The sequence below is a fragment of the Bufo gargarizans genome, chromosome 1 (genome assembly GCF_014858855.1).
Source record: "Bufo gargarizans isolate SCDJY-AF-19 chromosome 1, ASM1485885v1, whole genome shotgun sequence".
Lineage (NCBI taxonomy): Eukaryota > Metazoa > Chordata > Amphibia > Anura > Bufonidae > Bufo > Bufo gargarizans.
Window position 1 is genome coordinate 529,696,130 of NC_058080.1, and position 17,405 is coordinate 529,713,534.

The 17,405-nt window shown below is 42.2% G+C and overlaps 1 protein-coding gene across 1 annotated transcript in view; it reads left to right on the forward strand.

Moving 5' to 3' along the window:
- The window catches only part of LOC122933911 (solute carrier family 2, facilitated glucose transporter member 11-like), a 98,382-nt gene extending 83,125 nt beyond the window's left edge, over positions 1-15,257 (forward strand). Inside the window, 3 exon segments of the mRNA XM_044289017.1 lie at positions 5,465-5,540; positions 7,412-7,539; positions 14,986-15,257. Of these exon segments, the coding sequence (XP_044144952.1) occupies positions 5,465-5,540; positions 7,412-7,539; positions 14,986-15,192 (411 nt within the window). The 3' untranslated portion in view covers positions 15,193-15,257.
- Positions 15,258-17,405: the final 2,148 nt, after the last annotated feature.

Here is a 17,405-nt window from a genome sequence, read left to right on the forward strand (position 1 = left end):
ATGTCATCATAGCGATATAATGGTAACACATCATATCACAGACTAGAAATAATGCAGGAAGTAATGTCACCTTTCCATTGCCATAGTCATAATTAAAGGGGTTGGCCAAGTTATACAGTGGATATAAAAAGTCTACACAACCCTGTTAAAATGTCAGGTTTCTGTGATGTAAAAAAAATGAGACAAAGATAAATCATTTCAGAACTTTTCCCACCTTTAATGTGACCTATAAACTGTACCACTCAATTGAAAAACAAACTGAAATCTTTTAGGTAGAGGGAAGAAAAAATATAAAAATAAAATAATATGGTTGCATAAGTGTGCACACCCTTAAACTAATACTTTGTTGAGGAACCTTTTGATTTTATTACAGCACTCAGTCTTTTTGGGTATGAGTCTATTATCAGCATGGCACATTTTGACTTGGCAAGATTTGCCCACTCTTCTTGGCAAAAACACTCCAAATCTGTCAGATTGCGAGGGCATCTCCTGTGCACAGCCCACTTCAGATCACACTACAGATTTTCCATCAGATTCAGGTCTAGGCTCTGGTTGGGCAATTCCAAAACTTTAATCTTCTGGTCTTCTGGTGAAGCCATTCCTTTGTTGATTTGGATGTATGCTTTGGGTCGTTGTCATGCTGAAAGATAAAGTTCCTCTTCATGTTCAGCTTTCTAGCAGAAGCCTGAAGGTTTTGTGTCAATATTGACTGGTATTTGGAACTGTTTATAATTCCCTCTAGCTTAACTAAGGCCCTAGTTCCAGCTGAAGAAAAAGAGCCCCAAAGCATGATGCTGCCACCACCATGCTTCACTGTGGGGATGGTGTTCTATTGGTCATGTGCAGTGTTGTTTTTGTGCCAAACATATCTTTTGGAATTATGGCCCAAAAGTTCAATCTTGGTTTCATCAGACCATAACACCTTTTCCCACATGCTTTTGGGAGACTTCAGGTGTGTTTTTGCAAAATGTAGCCTGGCTTGGATGTTTTTCTTTGGAAGAAAAGGTTTTTGTCTTGCCACTCTACCCTATAGCCCAAACATATGAAGAATACGGGAGATTGCTGTCACATGTACCACACAGCCAGTACTTGCCAGATATTCCTGCAGCTCCTTTAATGTTGCTGTAGGCTTCTTGATAGCCTCCCAGACCAGTTTTCTTCTCGTCTTTTCATCAATTTTGGAGGGATGTCCAGTTCTTGGTAATGTCACTGTTGTCCCATATTTTCTCCACTTGATGATAACGGTGTTCCATGGTATATCTAATGCCTTTAAAATTCTTTTGTATCCTTCTCCTGACTGATACCTTTTAACAATGAGATCCCTCCGATGCTTTGGAAGCGCTCTGTGGACCATGGCTTTTGCTGTGGGATGCAACTAAGAAAATTTCAGGAAAGACCAATTAGAGCAGCTGAACTTTATTTGGGGTTAATCAGAGGCACTTTAACATGATTTTGAACGTGATTGCTTAATTCTGAACACAGCTACATCCCCAGTTATAAGAGGGTATGCACACTTATGCAACCACATTATTATTTTTTATTTTTTTTCTTCCCTCCACTCAAAAGATTTTAGTTTGTTTTTAAATTGAGTGGTACAGTTTATAGGTCACATTAAAGGTGGAAAAAGTTCTGAAATGATTTATCTTTGTCTCATTTTTGTACAGCACAGAAACCTGAGATTTTAACTGGGGTGTGTAGACTTTTTATATCCACTGTACATACATTACTAAAAAGGCCATAAACAATTATAAATGGCTTTGTATTTTACAAAGTGACAGTGACAGCTCAAGGCTGTCCCAGTAAAACCAAAAAGGCCGGCATCTTCTACAATACAATACATAAATAGACCACGAGATGGTGGCAGTCCCATGACCTATTCTGGTGACCAGTCTCCTGGGCTGTTATTGTCACCCTCTACTTCAGCGCAGGTGCCAATCAGAAACTGAACACATCAGTGTATGAACCAAATATTACTGTTTATGGCCTTTTTATCGAAGAAAACCACAGAAATAAGATAATAATGCACTTATTAAAGCAGATGCAAGCACTATATATGTACTAAGTCCTCACTCTGATATGATAATGTCTGAGACACTTAGTCAATATATTTTGATCAAAACACATCTAAGCCGCCTACCGAACGCCAAGGTGGTCTCAGGTCAGGCGGTCCTACGCTAAACCTACCTAAGCCGTTGGGCTTCTATGTTCAGGAGCGCAGACGCCGCACATATGGTGTGCTGCTCCTAGTAACCTCCATGTGCATCAAGCAACCAATGGGAGGAGGAGCAAGCACAGCCATATGTACCACCTAATTAAGGCGCTCATTGGATAGGGGATGGGGGCAAAAGTGCAGAGGAATGCTACTCCCAAGATACTAGGTGCGCATTCACACTTGAAGGTGCCACTCCCTCAAGCAAACACTACATAAACAAAAAAAATCACAGAAAAAACTAAGATAAAAACATCCTGCACGATATGATACAAATTTGCGGATGTCCCTGGCCATATTATTGAAGAAAACCACAGAAATAAGATAATAATGCACTTATTAAAGCAGATGCAAGCACTATATATGTACTAAGTCCTCACTCTGATATGATAATGTCTGAGACACTTAGTCAATATATTTTGATCAAAACACATCTAAGCCGCCTACCGAACGCCAAGGTGGTCTCAGGTCAGGCGGTCCTACGCTAAACCTACCTAAGCCGTTGGGCTTCTATGTTCAGGAGCGCAGACGCCGCACATATGGTGTGCTGCTCCTAGTAACCTCCATGTGCATCAAGCAACCAATGGGAGGAGGAGCAAGCACAGCCATATGTACCACCTAATTAAGGCGCTCATTGGATAGGGGATGGGGGCAAAAGTGCAGAGGAATGCTACTCCCAAGATACTAGGTGCGCATTCACACTTGAAGGTGCCACTCCCTCAAGCAAACACTACATAAACAAAAAAAATCACAGAAAAAACTAAGATAAAAACATCCTGCACGATATGATACAAATTTGCGGATGTCCCTGGCCATATTATTGAAGAAAACCACAGAAATAAGATAATAATGCACTTATTAAAGCAGATGCAAGCACTATATATGTACTAAGTCCTCACTCTGATATGATAATGTCTGAGACACTTAGTCAATATATTTTGATCAAAACACATCTAAGCCGCCTACCGAACGCCAAGGTGGTCTCAGGTCAGGCGGTCCTACGCTAAACCTACCTAAGCCGTTGGGCTTCTATGTTCAGGAGCGCAGACGCCGCACATATGGTGTGCTGCTCCTAGTAACCTCCATGTGCATCAAGCAACCAATGGGAGGAGGAGCAAGCACAGCCATATGTACCACCTAATTAAGGCGCTCATTGGATAGGGGATGGGGGCAAAAGTGCAGAGGAATGCTACTCCCAAGATACTAGGTGCGCATTCACACTTGAAGGTGCCACTCCCTCAAGCAAACACTACATAAACAAAAAAAATCACAGAAAAAACTAAGATAAAAACATCCTGCACGATATGATACAAATTTGCGGATGTCCCTGGCCATATTATTGAAGAAAACCACAGAAATAAGATAATAATGCACTTATTAAAGCAGATGCAAGCACTATATATGTACTAAGTCCTCACTCTGATATGATAATGTCTGAGACACTTAGTCAATATATTTTGATCAAAACACATCTAAGCCGCCTACCGAACGCCAAGGTGGTCTCAGGTCAGGCGGTCCTACGCTAAACCTACCTAAGCCGTTGGGCTTCTATGTTCAGGAGCGCAGACGCCGCACATATGGTGTGCTGCTCCTAGTAACCTCCATGTGCATCAAGCAACCAATGGGAGGAGGAGCAAGCACAGCCATATGTACCACCTAATTAAGGCGCTCATTGGATAGGGGATGGGGGCAAAAGTGCAGAGGAATGCTACTCCCAAGATACTAGGTGCGCATTCACACTTGAAGGTGCCACTCCCTCAAGCAAACACTACATAAACAAAAAAATCACAGAAAAAACTAAGATAAAAACATCCTGCACGATATGATACAAATTTGCGGATGTCCCTGGCCATATTATTGAAGAAAACCACAGAAATAAGATAATAATGCACTTATTAAAGCAGATGCAAGCACTATATATGTACTAAGTCCTCACTCTGATATGATAATGTCTGAGACACTTAGTCAATATATTTTGATCAAAACACATCTAAGCCGCCTACCGAACGCCAAGGTGGTCTCAGGTCAGGCGGTCCTACGCTAAACCTACCTAAGCCGTTGGGCTTCTATGTTCAGGAGCGCAGACGCCGCACATATGGTGTGCTGCTCCTAGTAACTTCCATGTGCATCAAGCAACCAATGGGAGGAGGAGCAAGCACAGCCATATGTACCACCTAATTAAGGCGCTCATTGGATAGGGGATGGGGGCAAAAGTGCAGAGGAATGCTACTCCCAAGATACTAGGTGCGCATTCACACTTGAAGGTGCCACTCCCTCAAGCAAACACTACATAAACAAAAAAAATCACAGAAAAAACTAAGATAAAAACATCCTGCACGATATGATACAAATTTGCGGATGTCCCTGGCCATATTATTGAAGAAAACCACAGAAATAAGATAATAATGCACTTATTAAAGCAGATGCAAGCACTATATATGTACTAAGTCCTCACTCTGATATGATAATGTCTGAGACACTTAGTCAATATATTTTGATCAAAACACATCTAAGCCGCCTACCGAACGCCAAGGTGGTCTCAGGTCAGGCGGTCCTACGCTAAACCTACCTAAGCCGTTGGGCTTCTATGTTCAGGAGCGCAGACGCCGCACATATGGTGTGCTGCTCCTAGTAACCTCCATGTGCATCAAGCAACCTATGGCCTTTTTATCGCCTGTGCGATCCAACCGCTCCTGAGGGCAACAGCCTCAAGTGTCACTGGGCATGCGCCGAGCCCAGTTAAGTCTTCTTATCGCTGTTGCCCTCAGGAGCGGTTGGATCGCACAGGCAGTAGGCGGTACTGCGCTTGCGCGAGATTTCAGCCGGACTAACTGAAAATTCCAGGTGCGTGGCTTGAATGAATTTGTTGACGTAGCAGAGGGGGCGGCGCCGTTAAACTAGGCTGTGGGACGATACTACATAGCGAGGAGGCGTGCTTGGGCTCTAAATAAAGGAGGTCTAGGCACTGCAGGGAGGCATTACTGGGCTCAGAGGGTGAAAAATAACGCCCCTCTGGGCACCTTCAGGGTTCATTTGCATAACACAAAGATCGCTTTTTTAGCTAAATGAAAGCATCAATATAAGAAAGAAAACCACTGCAGGAGATAAGATATTTTATTAAGCATGGCAATGTTGAGAGCTTAATAGGGTGACAGATTCCCTTTAATATACAACAGTTTTTCTCTAACTGTTTAACTTCCGGAGCATTTATCCATTTACATTACAATGATTTTTTTTTACTTTCTCTTTATCTAGGATTCGTATCCATGGGTGCCTTATTTTAGTATGGCAGCTATTTTTATCTTTATATTAAGTTTTGGTTTAGGACCAGGTATGTAACCTTTATTTCAAAATGGAACCAAAACTATAAAGTGATTACGAGATCAATTAAAATGTCAATTTAAATCAACTACTAAAATGTTTATTAAAAAGTACTAACATAATTAAAATCATATACAATATACATTAATTACATTATATATGTGAATTAAGCAGTCCAAGTTAGGTGGTCAGTCATGCTCTTTGAACTGCTCCCCGATATCCTAATTTGGAGGAAAACTTTTTTAGCATACTGTTGCACGTCTGGAGCATATGTTCTGCAGAACCTTGAAAAGAGTCCAGCCAAACATACGGTAATGCCCAAGCATGATGTAAATTTAGTGTCCTGTTCCCCTTATTTTATGGTTCAATAAGATTTTATTATTATTATTATCTCTTGTACTCATAAAAGAATATCACAAATTGCAGTATACAAACCGCGCACAAGGTTACATTGCGACATGCAATTGTAAACAGCAAAACAGCATCAAAGACAAGGCTCACGCATGTATCTGTACTTGTATAATCAAACAATCAGCTGACAGAAGTCGGCGGAAACATAGGCCCAGAAGGGCTTAACAAGGCCTCAAGTAAATGATGTAAGGGCCAATATTTCCAGACAATCTTGACAAAAATGGGGGGAGACAGGACGACACACAAAAGGAGGGGGGGGGGGAGGGGGAGAAATTGTAGGGCATAGCTAGAGAATAGCTGGGTACTATTAAGGAGGGGAATCAGGGAGCACCCTGGATGCCACCCAAACCGAGAACGAAACAGAAGATCTAAACCTGGACCATGGCTCCCAACTCCGGAAAAACGCCAGAATCTGGTTACGATCAGAGGCACACATCTCCTCCATGTGAAGCAGCGCATCCAGAGCCGATGCCCAAGTGATCCTTTTCAATCTCTCAGTTGACTTCCAATTACGCGGGATAATTTGTCTCATGGCCAGCACAAAGAGCCTTAATGAACCTTTTTTAACATGTGAGATCCGCCCCGGGAAAATAGATAGCAGAGCGATGGAAGGGGAAAATGCTATGGAGGCTCGGAATAGAAAATTATAAAGTTTGAGGACATCCATCCACAATGGGTGAAGCCTCGGACAACTCCACCATATATGGGTCATGGTCCCCCTGTCACTATGGCATCTCCAACAAAGGTCAGAAACCGAGGGGTAGAACCTATGCAATTTTTCCGGTGTCCGATACCATCTGGTAAGTATTTTATAATTGAGTTCTTGTAGATTACACGATATAGAGATCTTATGCGTAAGAAGCAAAGAACGTTTCCATTGATCCCCCGTGAATGTATCACCCAATTCCGTCTCCCAATCAAGCATAAACCGGAGTTTGGGGTAGGAATCTCCAGATTGGCTGCCCTCAGTCTCCTCGGTGTTCAACATGATATAGAGTAACGAAATAGCATGGCCAGGGGCCGTCTGAGCAACACATAGTTTTTCAAAATCTGTTAGAGATGTGTGGGACTGCAAACCAGGCATCAGAGAACCAACAAAACCCCCGAGCTAAAAGTAAAGGAACCATCTTCCGGGAGATGGTGGGAGTAAGTGCGATAGGTCCTTGAGGGGGCGTATCCCAGTAGAAGAACTGTTCCCCTTACTTTTGAATAATAATTCGACAGGTAGTTTATTTGCCCTTCAATCACCACACTGTGAAAGTTCCGGTAACTTGTTCAATGTGTATGATCAAAAGAAGGTAAAACTGTGAATACAGACAAAGCATAGTATAAGACGATAAGTTAATTTTTATTTTAAACAATTTCCTTCTTTTTTGAAGTCGCGCAAAAAAGTTCAATATATTTAATATTTTTAGTTAAATAAGTTTTTCTGCTAATCCAAATTATTGTGTTTCTAAACCCAATCTACAGGTGGTGTCACAAATACCTTAACTGCAGAGTTATTTACTCAGTCAGCGCGTACAGGAGCTTACATGATAGGAGGATCAATTAACTGGATAAGTTTTTTCGCTATAGGAATGGTTTTTCCATTTATAGTGGTAAGTATTCTTAACGGAAGAAAATGGCCAATCCATGCCATCTTTTCCTGACTTATGCTCCATAGGGATTTGCTGTGTGTTAGATCATGCGGCCTGCAACCCTCCAGCTGTTGTCAAACTACAACTCCCACCATGCCTTGCTGTAATCCGATAACTGTAGGCTTGTAAGAGCGTGTACCGGGGTGGGCTCCCCAGGATACAGCGAAGTCATAATCACAAGGAAAACGACTCTGACACCAGCTCTTGTAAAACAGACTTTTTAGTATAGCGGGTTATCAAACACACTTCCAAATGCAGAAAACATAAAATCAGATAACATACACAGGCTAGGTTTTTGTCTTGTTTTATATGTAGTGTATGTGCCTTTACCTGGCATTCAAACACTCTCCTTTGCACCTGGTAGCCTCCATCACATGGTCTGGTATGGGTGTGGCTTACAGTCTGGCTTTGTTCACATTGCACTAGTTGTCCTGCTAGGCGGTTGTGTGGAAGCTTGGCTGTGAGCTGGATTACATCACCTTCAGACCTTGTTCACACCATAGGTAGCTTAGTGGTAGGACCCCTTGCCATGCTGAGAACCGTGACGTGGTGCATGTTGGGCTCCGATATCTTCCTGACAGGAATATATTGGCAAAAGTCTCAGCTTTTAATATCTGCATTTATGACTAGCCAGTATAGTCAGTGGCATATCCGTTTGGTGCATTTCTTCTGTGATTTATATGATTATATTTTCATCCGCACAATGCTCCGTTTTGTGTAGGATGCCTTTGTGGTGCATGTGGACCGCGCCGACATCCTCCACCGTATGCAAAAAATTTTTGGCTGGGGATAGTCGTTTGCTGCGGTCCACATGCGGTGGGGCTGCTCCCCCAATGAAAAACACGCTACAGTGTTAGGGGTTGAGCAGCTCCCCCAGATTTGCCACTATATTTCTGTGTTTTTGTCTTGTTTTATATGTAGTGTATGTGCCTTTACCTAGCATTCAAACACTCTCCTTTGCACCTGGTAGCCTCCATCACATGGTCTGGTATGGGTGTGGCTTACAGTCTGGCTTTGTTCACATTGCACTAGTTGTCCTGCTAGGCGGTTGTGTGGAAGCTTGGCTGTGAGCTGGATTACATCACCTTCAGACCTTGTTCACACCATAGGTAGCTTAGTGGTAGGACCCCTTGCCATGCTGAGAACCGTGACGTGGAGCATGTTGGGCTCCGATATCTTCCTGACAGGAATATATTGGCAAAAGTCTCAGCTTTTAATATCTGCATTTATGACTAGCCAGTATAGTCAGTGGCATATCCGTTTGGTGCATTTCTTCTGTGATTTATAGGACCCCTGTGTCACACAGCACTGCGCCCTCCGATGGCAGCCGGAAAACACTTGTGGAATTTACCTACTGGGAGCAGAGCTAACTCTGCCTCGCCATACCTGTGACTACCCTGAAGAACAGAAACAATCGTGTGTGTGTGTGAGAGATACAGGCTAGCCCACGGTGCGACACAGCGGCTTACAAACTTACCAGACTATATAGTACTATTCCTTTCCCTATTCCCCAAACTGTAATGTGGCACGTGCCTAATATATATCACTCCCGATAAACATGCTGGGGTAACTGGAGATAATGATGAAGTCCTCCCTGATCTCCGGAGCGAACCAGAACTTTAACTGATAAGTCCTTGTGATAAACAAGAAGCAATTCTTGATAGCCTGCCACTCAGCGATACTAACTACCGGCAGGTTTGATCTCAGTCTCTAGTATTCAGGCGCCACTCTTATCTTGAAGTGCGTGCACGCTCAGACCGACCCAGGTCTGCTAGTCATCCGATGGTGACTTAAAGGGAACCTGTCACCTGGATTTTGGGTATAGAGCTGAGGACATGGGTTGCTAGATGGCCTCTAGCACATCCGGAATACCCAGTCCCCATAGCTCTGTGTGCTTTTATTGTGTATAAAAACCGATTTGATACAGATGCAAATAAACCTGAGATGAGTCAGAGCTTGAAAATATGACTCTTCTCTGGTCACACAAGCAAGATATGACTCTTTAATGTTAATTTGCATAGGTATCAAATCGTTTTTTTTTACACAATAAAAGCACAGAGAGCTATGGGGACTGGGTATTGCGGATGTGCTAGCGGCCACCTAGCAACCCATGTCTTTAGCTCTATACCCAAAATCCCGGTGACAGGTTCCCTTTAAATCAGACAAGTCTTTCCAGCAACCATGAGGCCATGCAGGGTGTGTAGCTCCGTTCCACAGCTCTTCCGGCTTTCCGGGAACCAATCTTCTTTTCTCTGGACGTTATCTGGATAACCAACAGCAATCCGTCACTTTCAACAGTGATTCCGGACACTCCAGCTCACACTGATGCCTGGATGCCACTGGATTCAGTCTTCCAGCTCCTGTGTCCCTGAAAAGATGTCTGCCGAGCTCCTTCCCGCTCCTTCTTCAGCTTCTTAACCCCACCTCTTATGCATATTCAAAATTCCAGCAGTAGCTTAGCTGCTTGGTGAAACAGCGTCCTCTAGTGGTCAAAGAGCACAATTACAGCCTAATAAGTAAATTTTCACATCAACAGTATTTTAAACAGTGGGTACTGTTTCTCCATCTTACAGGCTGTCCGGGCATGCTGGGAGTTGTAGTTTTGCAACAGCTGGAGGGCTGCAGGTTGAGCATCCCTGTGTTAGATGATGTTCCTATTTTAACAATATTATTAAAGGGGTTTTCAGTCTTTATAAAAAAATAAAAATAAACTGAGAAGTGCATATGGTATATTTTAATGAAAATAATATTTACTCACGTTTTAGTCACCACAACCTCTCTGCCTCCCTCTTGCCTTCTCTGTTAAATAATGTGCCCTCCTCTATTTAAAGAGAACAGTGAGAAAGGTAGACATTTGAGAATATTTTTACTGATTTCTAAAAAAATTATGTTTAAATGGGTTACCAAGCTCCAGATATTAAGTAACCTATCCTGAGGATAGGTTATCAATATCACATCAGTGGGCGTCCGACACCCCAGCATCATCACTGATCTGTTGCTCCCTGCAGCCGCTATCGCCAGAAGTGCCACTTTGAATGGAGCTGTGCTTCTGGCAGTGGTAGTTCCAATGTCGGAGACTGCAGGGAACAGCTGGACTGTGAGGTTGCGGGGTGTCAGACCTCCACTGATGCCATAGTGATGACCTATCCTGAGAATAGGTCATCAATATCTGGAGCTTGGAATACCCCTTTAATAGCTGTAACTTGTTTTACAAAAATGACTCATGTCCACCACCAATAGTTATTTTTAATATGATAAAATTAAATAATTAAGCATTTTGCAACATACCACAGTAAGACATGCCATAACAGTCCCTTTGTCTGGTACTATAGATATCTGATGGTGTAGTATACTGTATTGATTTTATATTACTTTGTGTTGCTACCTAGAGTTGCACTCACAGTTAATATTCTCTAAACATTAAAATGATGTTCAGAAGTATTTTTCTAATACATTTTTCAAATCCATTACATCGCATGTTAGATCTTAACATATGTCATTTTCCATAAAGAGATTGAACATCCAACATATAATCCCTCTAACAATCCCCCCCCCCCCTTCCCTTTGGTGCTCTCTCCGCTCGGTACCCCTCCTATACCTTCTTTTAGTCCGCCTGTAGCCTCCCCAAGTTATTGGCCACTTTTCTTTTTAAGTACCATTCGAATTTATAAAGGATTTCATCAATTCCTTAAATTCTATGTCTGTAAATACTGTGTTAACAAAAGCTTCCCACCTTCTGAAAAATTTTCTAATGTGTTTTCCCTTATATTGTTCAGCCTCTATTCTTTCCATATAAAAACATGTCTTAATATGACAGAAAACACCCGTCACTGTGGGGGTTCGGGGTTGAAGTCAATCCCTAAAGAGACAACTTTTGTCCGCTAATATAGAAATATGTACCAGCAGGGATATCTTATTTCCTTCTGGAGCTACGTGAAACAAAATGAACTCGGGAGTCAAAGGTATTGATACCTTGAGGTGCTGTTTAATTTGGCGTCTGATTGTCGTCCAGAATTTCTTTGTTTCTGGGCAGGACCATACACCATGGCATAAATCAGAGCCCCTCAGGTGACATTTGGGACATTCATTTAACCTATTTTGGTATTTTGTGTGTGTCACAAATTGAAACCCATATATAACTTTGTGTATCATCCTAAAGTGAGTTTCCCTCCATATTTCGTTGGGGACTGTTTTCCTTATCTTGTCCCAACCTTGCAGAATCACTTTTCTACTGTCCATGGATAGAAATTCTTTTCGCCATTGAAAGAATAGTTTTTCTGCAACCTTTTTTTGTTTTTTTTGTCTCTGATTCCCTGATAAAGTTCTGATAGTGATTTCTTCCTCACTCCCTGACCTATCAGAAAACCAACACCATTAGAGGTGAATTCTTTGGTAAGATTTAACACTCTACATTTGAGGACCCCCTTTACCTGGAGATATGCCAATAGGTGTTGGGCGGATCCCAACTGGTATTTTCCCCTGTACTCTGTGAAAGAGTAATATTGTCTATCTTGCGCATTCCACATGTCCTTCACACATTTTATACCTATGTTTCTCCACTCTCTAAAATGCTTAGATTCCAGACCCCCCATATAACCATATGTTTTGAGAGCGTGAAAGGCAGGTCGAAAATCTTGCGTGTCGCCTTCCAAGCAGCCACAGTGTTTCTAACCATCAGACTGTGTCTTAGTAAAGGAGGAAATGCTCCAAATTTGAGTGTGTAATAGTGCGCCCAACTTCGACGGGTGTACCAGTTGTGCCTCCAGTTTGATATTTGTATAGAAGTTGGTGCCAAATATCCAGTCTGTGCAATGCCTCATAAGGCTGGCTAGGTTGTAACTTCTTATGTCTGGAAGTGTTAAACCTCCCATATTTTTGGGTAATTGCAACTTGGGCAGCGATATTCTAGGCTTTTTCCGAGCCCACAGAAAAGACCTGAATGCGGTTTCCAAGGTGAGAATGTTTGAGGAGGACAGGAATGGTTTGCATGGGATATAGGAGTTTTGATATGCACATCATTTTTAATAATTGACTTCTTCCCCTTATGGATATTGGATATTTCATCCATCTTTCTATATCTATTAGAATTTTTTTAACCAATGGCGGATAATTTAACATATACATGGATTCAGGTTTCTGTCCTATGTGAATACCAAAGTATTTTATAGACCTGGGGGCAATCTGAAGTGATACCCCCAAGGGTTGCTTGGTTCGTCATGGAGCCCCACAACCCAGATACAAGAGCTCAGATTTGTTTGTGTTTATTTTGAACCCTGACAGGTTGCCAAATTCTGTTAAGAGCTGAAATATATGTTTCACATCTCTGTGTGGGTGTTCCAAAAACACCAGTAGATCATCCACCAATAGTGCGTGTTTGAGCTCCAAGTTGCCTATTTCGATACCCTCAATTCTATTGTATTTTTACAATTTGCAAGATAAAGGTTCTATTGCCAAATTGAATATGAGCGGTGAAAGTGGGCACCCCTGCCTGGTGCCTTTGTTCATGTGTATGGGGCAAGATATGAAACCAGGAGTGTGTATTCGTGCTTGAGGGTTGGAATATATTGCTTTAAAGGGATTTTGTCACCAGATTTAACCCTATTAAGTATTCAGTATTCGGCACAGGCGCAGTGATGAAGCTGGCAGCCTGCGAGCGTCCTTTCCTCACCGCGCCTGCACCGAATGCTGAACGGCGCAATATTTCACCAGAGCACAGGGCTGGCAGACATATGCAAGCACTGCCTGGCCCTGTCAATCATGACTTGGAGGGAGGCGACAAAGGTGGGAGAACGGAGCCTATTGGAGCAATAACAATGTCCCCCCTGCTCCTATAGGCTAATTAGCATATTATAAAAGTTAGATTTCTGGTGTAACGGCGGCATAGATAAAAGTAGGAATAGGCTAGTTAGGTTTAGTTGACATTAGCACATCGTTAATGTCAGCTAGCTTAATAGGGTTCAATCTGGTGACAGAAACCCTTTAAGGTATTGCCAGAATGGGCCTGTAAATCCCATTGCCTCTAAAACACTTTCCATCCATCCCCATTCTACATCGTCGAAAGCCTTTTCAGCATCAATAGTAATGATAGCCGGGGAAGGATGCAACGTAGGCCTCATCTTGACTTGGTCAAGGATTGGGTCTATGTCATGTGATAAGATATGATAAAATTCCCCAAGTAAATCCATCCCGGCCAGGGGCCTAACCTAAGTTAGATTGTTAATAGTGTTAGTAACATCTTCCTTTGTAATTGGAGCATTTAGTATTTCCTTTTCCACATCTGATAGCAATGGTAGTGTGAGTGACTTCAACCATTGTTGCCCCTTCTCAATTGGTTTGGGATCTGATTGGTATAGGTAGTCATAAAAATTCCCCAGGATCTCATTTATTTCTCTCGGGTGAGAATTCGCTTTCCCTTATTTGTCTTTGAGAGTTAGGATAGTAGACAAGGGTTTTTGTCCCTTGGCTAGTCTGGACAATAATTTAGCTGTCTTATTTCCATGTCTGAATAGGTACAATTCCCACCGCGATTGCGTTAACTTTTCTTTTCTTTGAAGCCACGATTCATATTCCTTTTTAATGTGTTGCCATTTTTTCTGTAAGATTTGGGACGACATAAGGGATACCTCACCTTATTAGTGTTAAGACATCTGCTTTTTTTCCCGACAGCTTCTGACCCATTGACTTCCCCCACCCAGAGCCGTTTCATCCTAAGAAAATCAATCATGTAATAAATGAGTCTCCTGCAGGAGAGCTATATCAGCCCCTAGGCGTTTGATATGCTTTAAGACCATCATACGTTTGGTAGGGGATCTGAGACCTTTAACATTCCAAGACAAGATCTTTAGAGAGCTAGCCATTTGGAAGTATGTGTGGTAGCATAGAAATCCAGCCTATCCTAACCGAGAGAGTACCTATTCCCCCCCCCCCTCCCCAAACTTAATACTTAACATTGATGGTTTGAAAAGGGAGAGTCCCCTCCCTTTAACCTGAAACAGTAGAGAAAACTCTCCCAACACATAACTTTTGACTTCACTTTTTTCCAACATAAAGGATAACGTGGACCAGCTGGAATAATTGTACACTCCCGAAACACCACCTGATATCACATGGTATAAAATATAAAAGTAAGATAACTTAATCAGCTAATTTACTTAAACGATGAGCCGTTTGGCTCTCAACTGTTGTCCGAATACTTTGCTTGTGACACAGAAGAGAATAACCTAGACAAAACAGTGTATTTTAGTGTATTTCCGTGTATTGACATGCACATTTAGTGGGATGAACATAATGTAAAATCCATACTCACCATAAGATTAAAAGCCTAGACTGGAGAATAGCTGCTGAACAGAATTCTTTCATGTGTTATATTATTTTAGTGTCATGTGTTTTTATCTCTTTTTTTTCCAGAATGGATTAAATCAGTACTGCTTCCTGGTTTTCTTTGTGACCTGCATTTTAATAGCTGCCTTTATCTACATAATTGTGCCTGAAACAAAGAACAAATCATTCATCGATATCAAAGAAGACTTCCAGAAACTTAACTATGGACACTCTTATATAAGCTCCCAACAAGTGGAAGATAATTATAGTAGTACGCTAGATGAAACCATGTGAATGCACACCTTTTATATTAGATAATAAAATGGCCACCATTTGTATGCAAACAGCTATAAATATGAGATTGGGTAAACTGGTCAGGCTTGTGTCACATAAACTGCTGCCAAAGACCCCTTTTACATGTCCCGGTGTAGCAAGCTGTTGTCTGGAAGGAAGCGTTCCTTTCCGACAATCACCTGCTCATCAGTGGAGGAGACCGCTGCTATTACATGCATCAATCTCCTCCACAGTACGGGGAGGAGCGATCTCTAATGCCATCGCTCATCCCCATACAGGATCAATATTTGTTGGCAGCAAAGTGCTGTTTAGACAGAGGCCTTCTTATTATGACCGATGCATAGACAAAGAAGGCAAGGCTTAGTTATTAAAAGGAAGCAGCCAGACCCCCTCACACTCAGCACAACTTATATGCCAACCCAGGAAACACTGTTCTGGATCAAGCACATGCTGAAAGTTGACCTGCTGGGACCAGAGAGGCTATCTGTAAATCTGGTCACCTTGGATAATTGAAGTATATTAGCACATTTAAATATATATATTTTTTTTTACTGGACATCACCTTTGAGGGGGTTGTTTAACCCTGATGGTCTTTTGGGCAGAGCTCCCCCCCAGAGCACAGGGAGGGAAAGAACCAGAACCCAGCTGTATGGCCATGCTGGGGAGTCTGCAGAGGTGAACAACCCCTTTAATTTCCCGTCCAAGAAGTATTAAATCTCTGGATCAGACTCTGATGACACTGTTACAATAGGTACTGCCTCCATAGGCAGTCCATTCAGATTAGAAGTGAATGAAGGACAACAGAATGGAACTATCAGGCTCCGATAGTATCTACTGTGCAGGACAGATTCAGCACAGCATTATGGTTTCCATTATTAACAGGAAATATGACACAGGTGTTAACTGACCAAACAAATGCATGTGCTGTATGGTATCTGGAGCCAAAATGTAAACATTAGACCTTGTAAGTTATGAAATGGCGCGTCTATGGACCAGGCTCAGTCTCTAACACATCCCACTAGTGCTAAATCGGATTAAGATCTGATAAAGCTGGAGGCCAAGTCAACACCTTGCACTCAAACCACCTTGCACTTGCCATGTTCCTCAAACCATTTCTGAATGATTTTTGTTTTGTGGCAGGGCACTTTATCCTGCTGAAAAAGGTCACTGACATTAGGGAATACCATTGCTATGAAGGATTAGACTAGGTGTGCAGCAATATTTAGGTAGACAGTACATGTAAGATCCATATGAATGCAAGGACCCAAGAGTGGGACTGGCGCTGATGTAGTGTGGTAATGTCATGGTGTCCTATCTTAGGCCATCTCTCCCTGGGGTCTGTTGCTGTGAAAGCTATAGTACTGAAGAATGGTCCGAGTTGAACATAACTGTGTGATAGAGACGTGAACCATCTTTTGCATGCTGCTTAATAGCTTTTTTTTAACACTTTTTTTTAACACTTTTTTTCTCCCCCACATATCTACTATACTTTCTCTATTCACACACTGACCTTCAGACAGTTTAGACCCCCCCACCTGTGGCTTTGTTCCTCACTCATGCTGATTGCGTCCACTACTTAACACCCTTTTACTGGTGTAATGTAACCCGAAATAAACATTTACAAGAATAGGTGGTGGATGCAATCAACAAAATCTGACTAAACCCTCACACTGGTGTTAAAATGAGACTGTAGCCAATATATCCTTGTATTAAGGACGTACCGGAGCCCGCGCACCCCATCAAGGTATCTCAAGTGGCACAGGACCAAACGCTAACCTACCTGTGCCGTATGGGCAGTACCAGTGGCCAGTGGGCGAATTACAGGAGCGTAAGGTCTGACTCACAGAAAATGGCTCCCAGTTGCCTCCAGTGTGAAACTACACATACAATGGGAGGAGGCTGAGTCCCACCCATGGTTGACTTATATGACGCAGGCCTCACAGGTGCACCAAATGTTGCCTATGGATGAAAATCAAGGCACATTCAAATTTACATTTTCGTTTTTTTACCTTCTGCCTTCCCAGAGCCTCAACTTTTTTATTTTTCTGTTCACTTAACCGTATGGGAATTACTTTTTGCAGAACAAGTTGAACTTTCTAATGGCAACATTTAGTATTGTATAAGATGTAGTGGGAAGCCGGAAAAAATTCAAAATGCTGTGGAATTGGAAAAAAATAATGCAATGCCACCAGTTTTATGGGTTATGTTTTTAT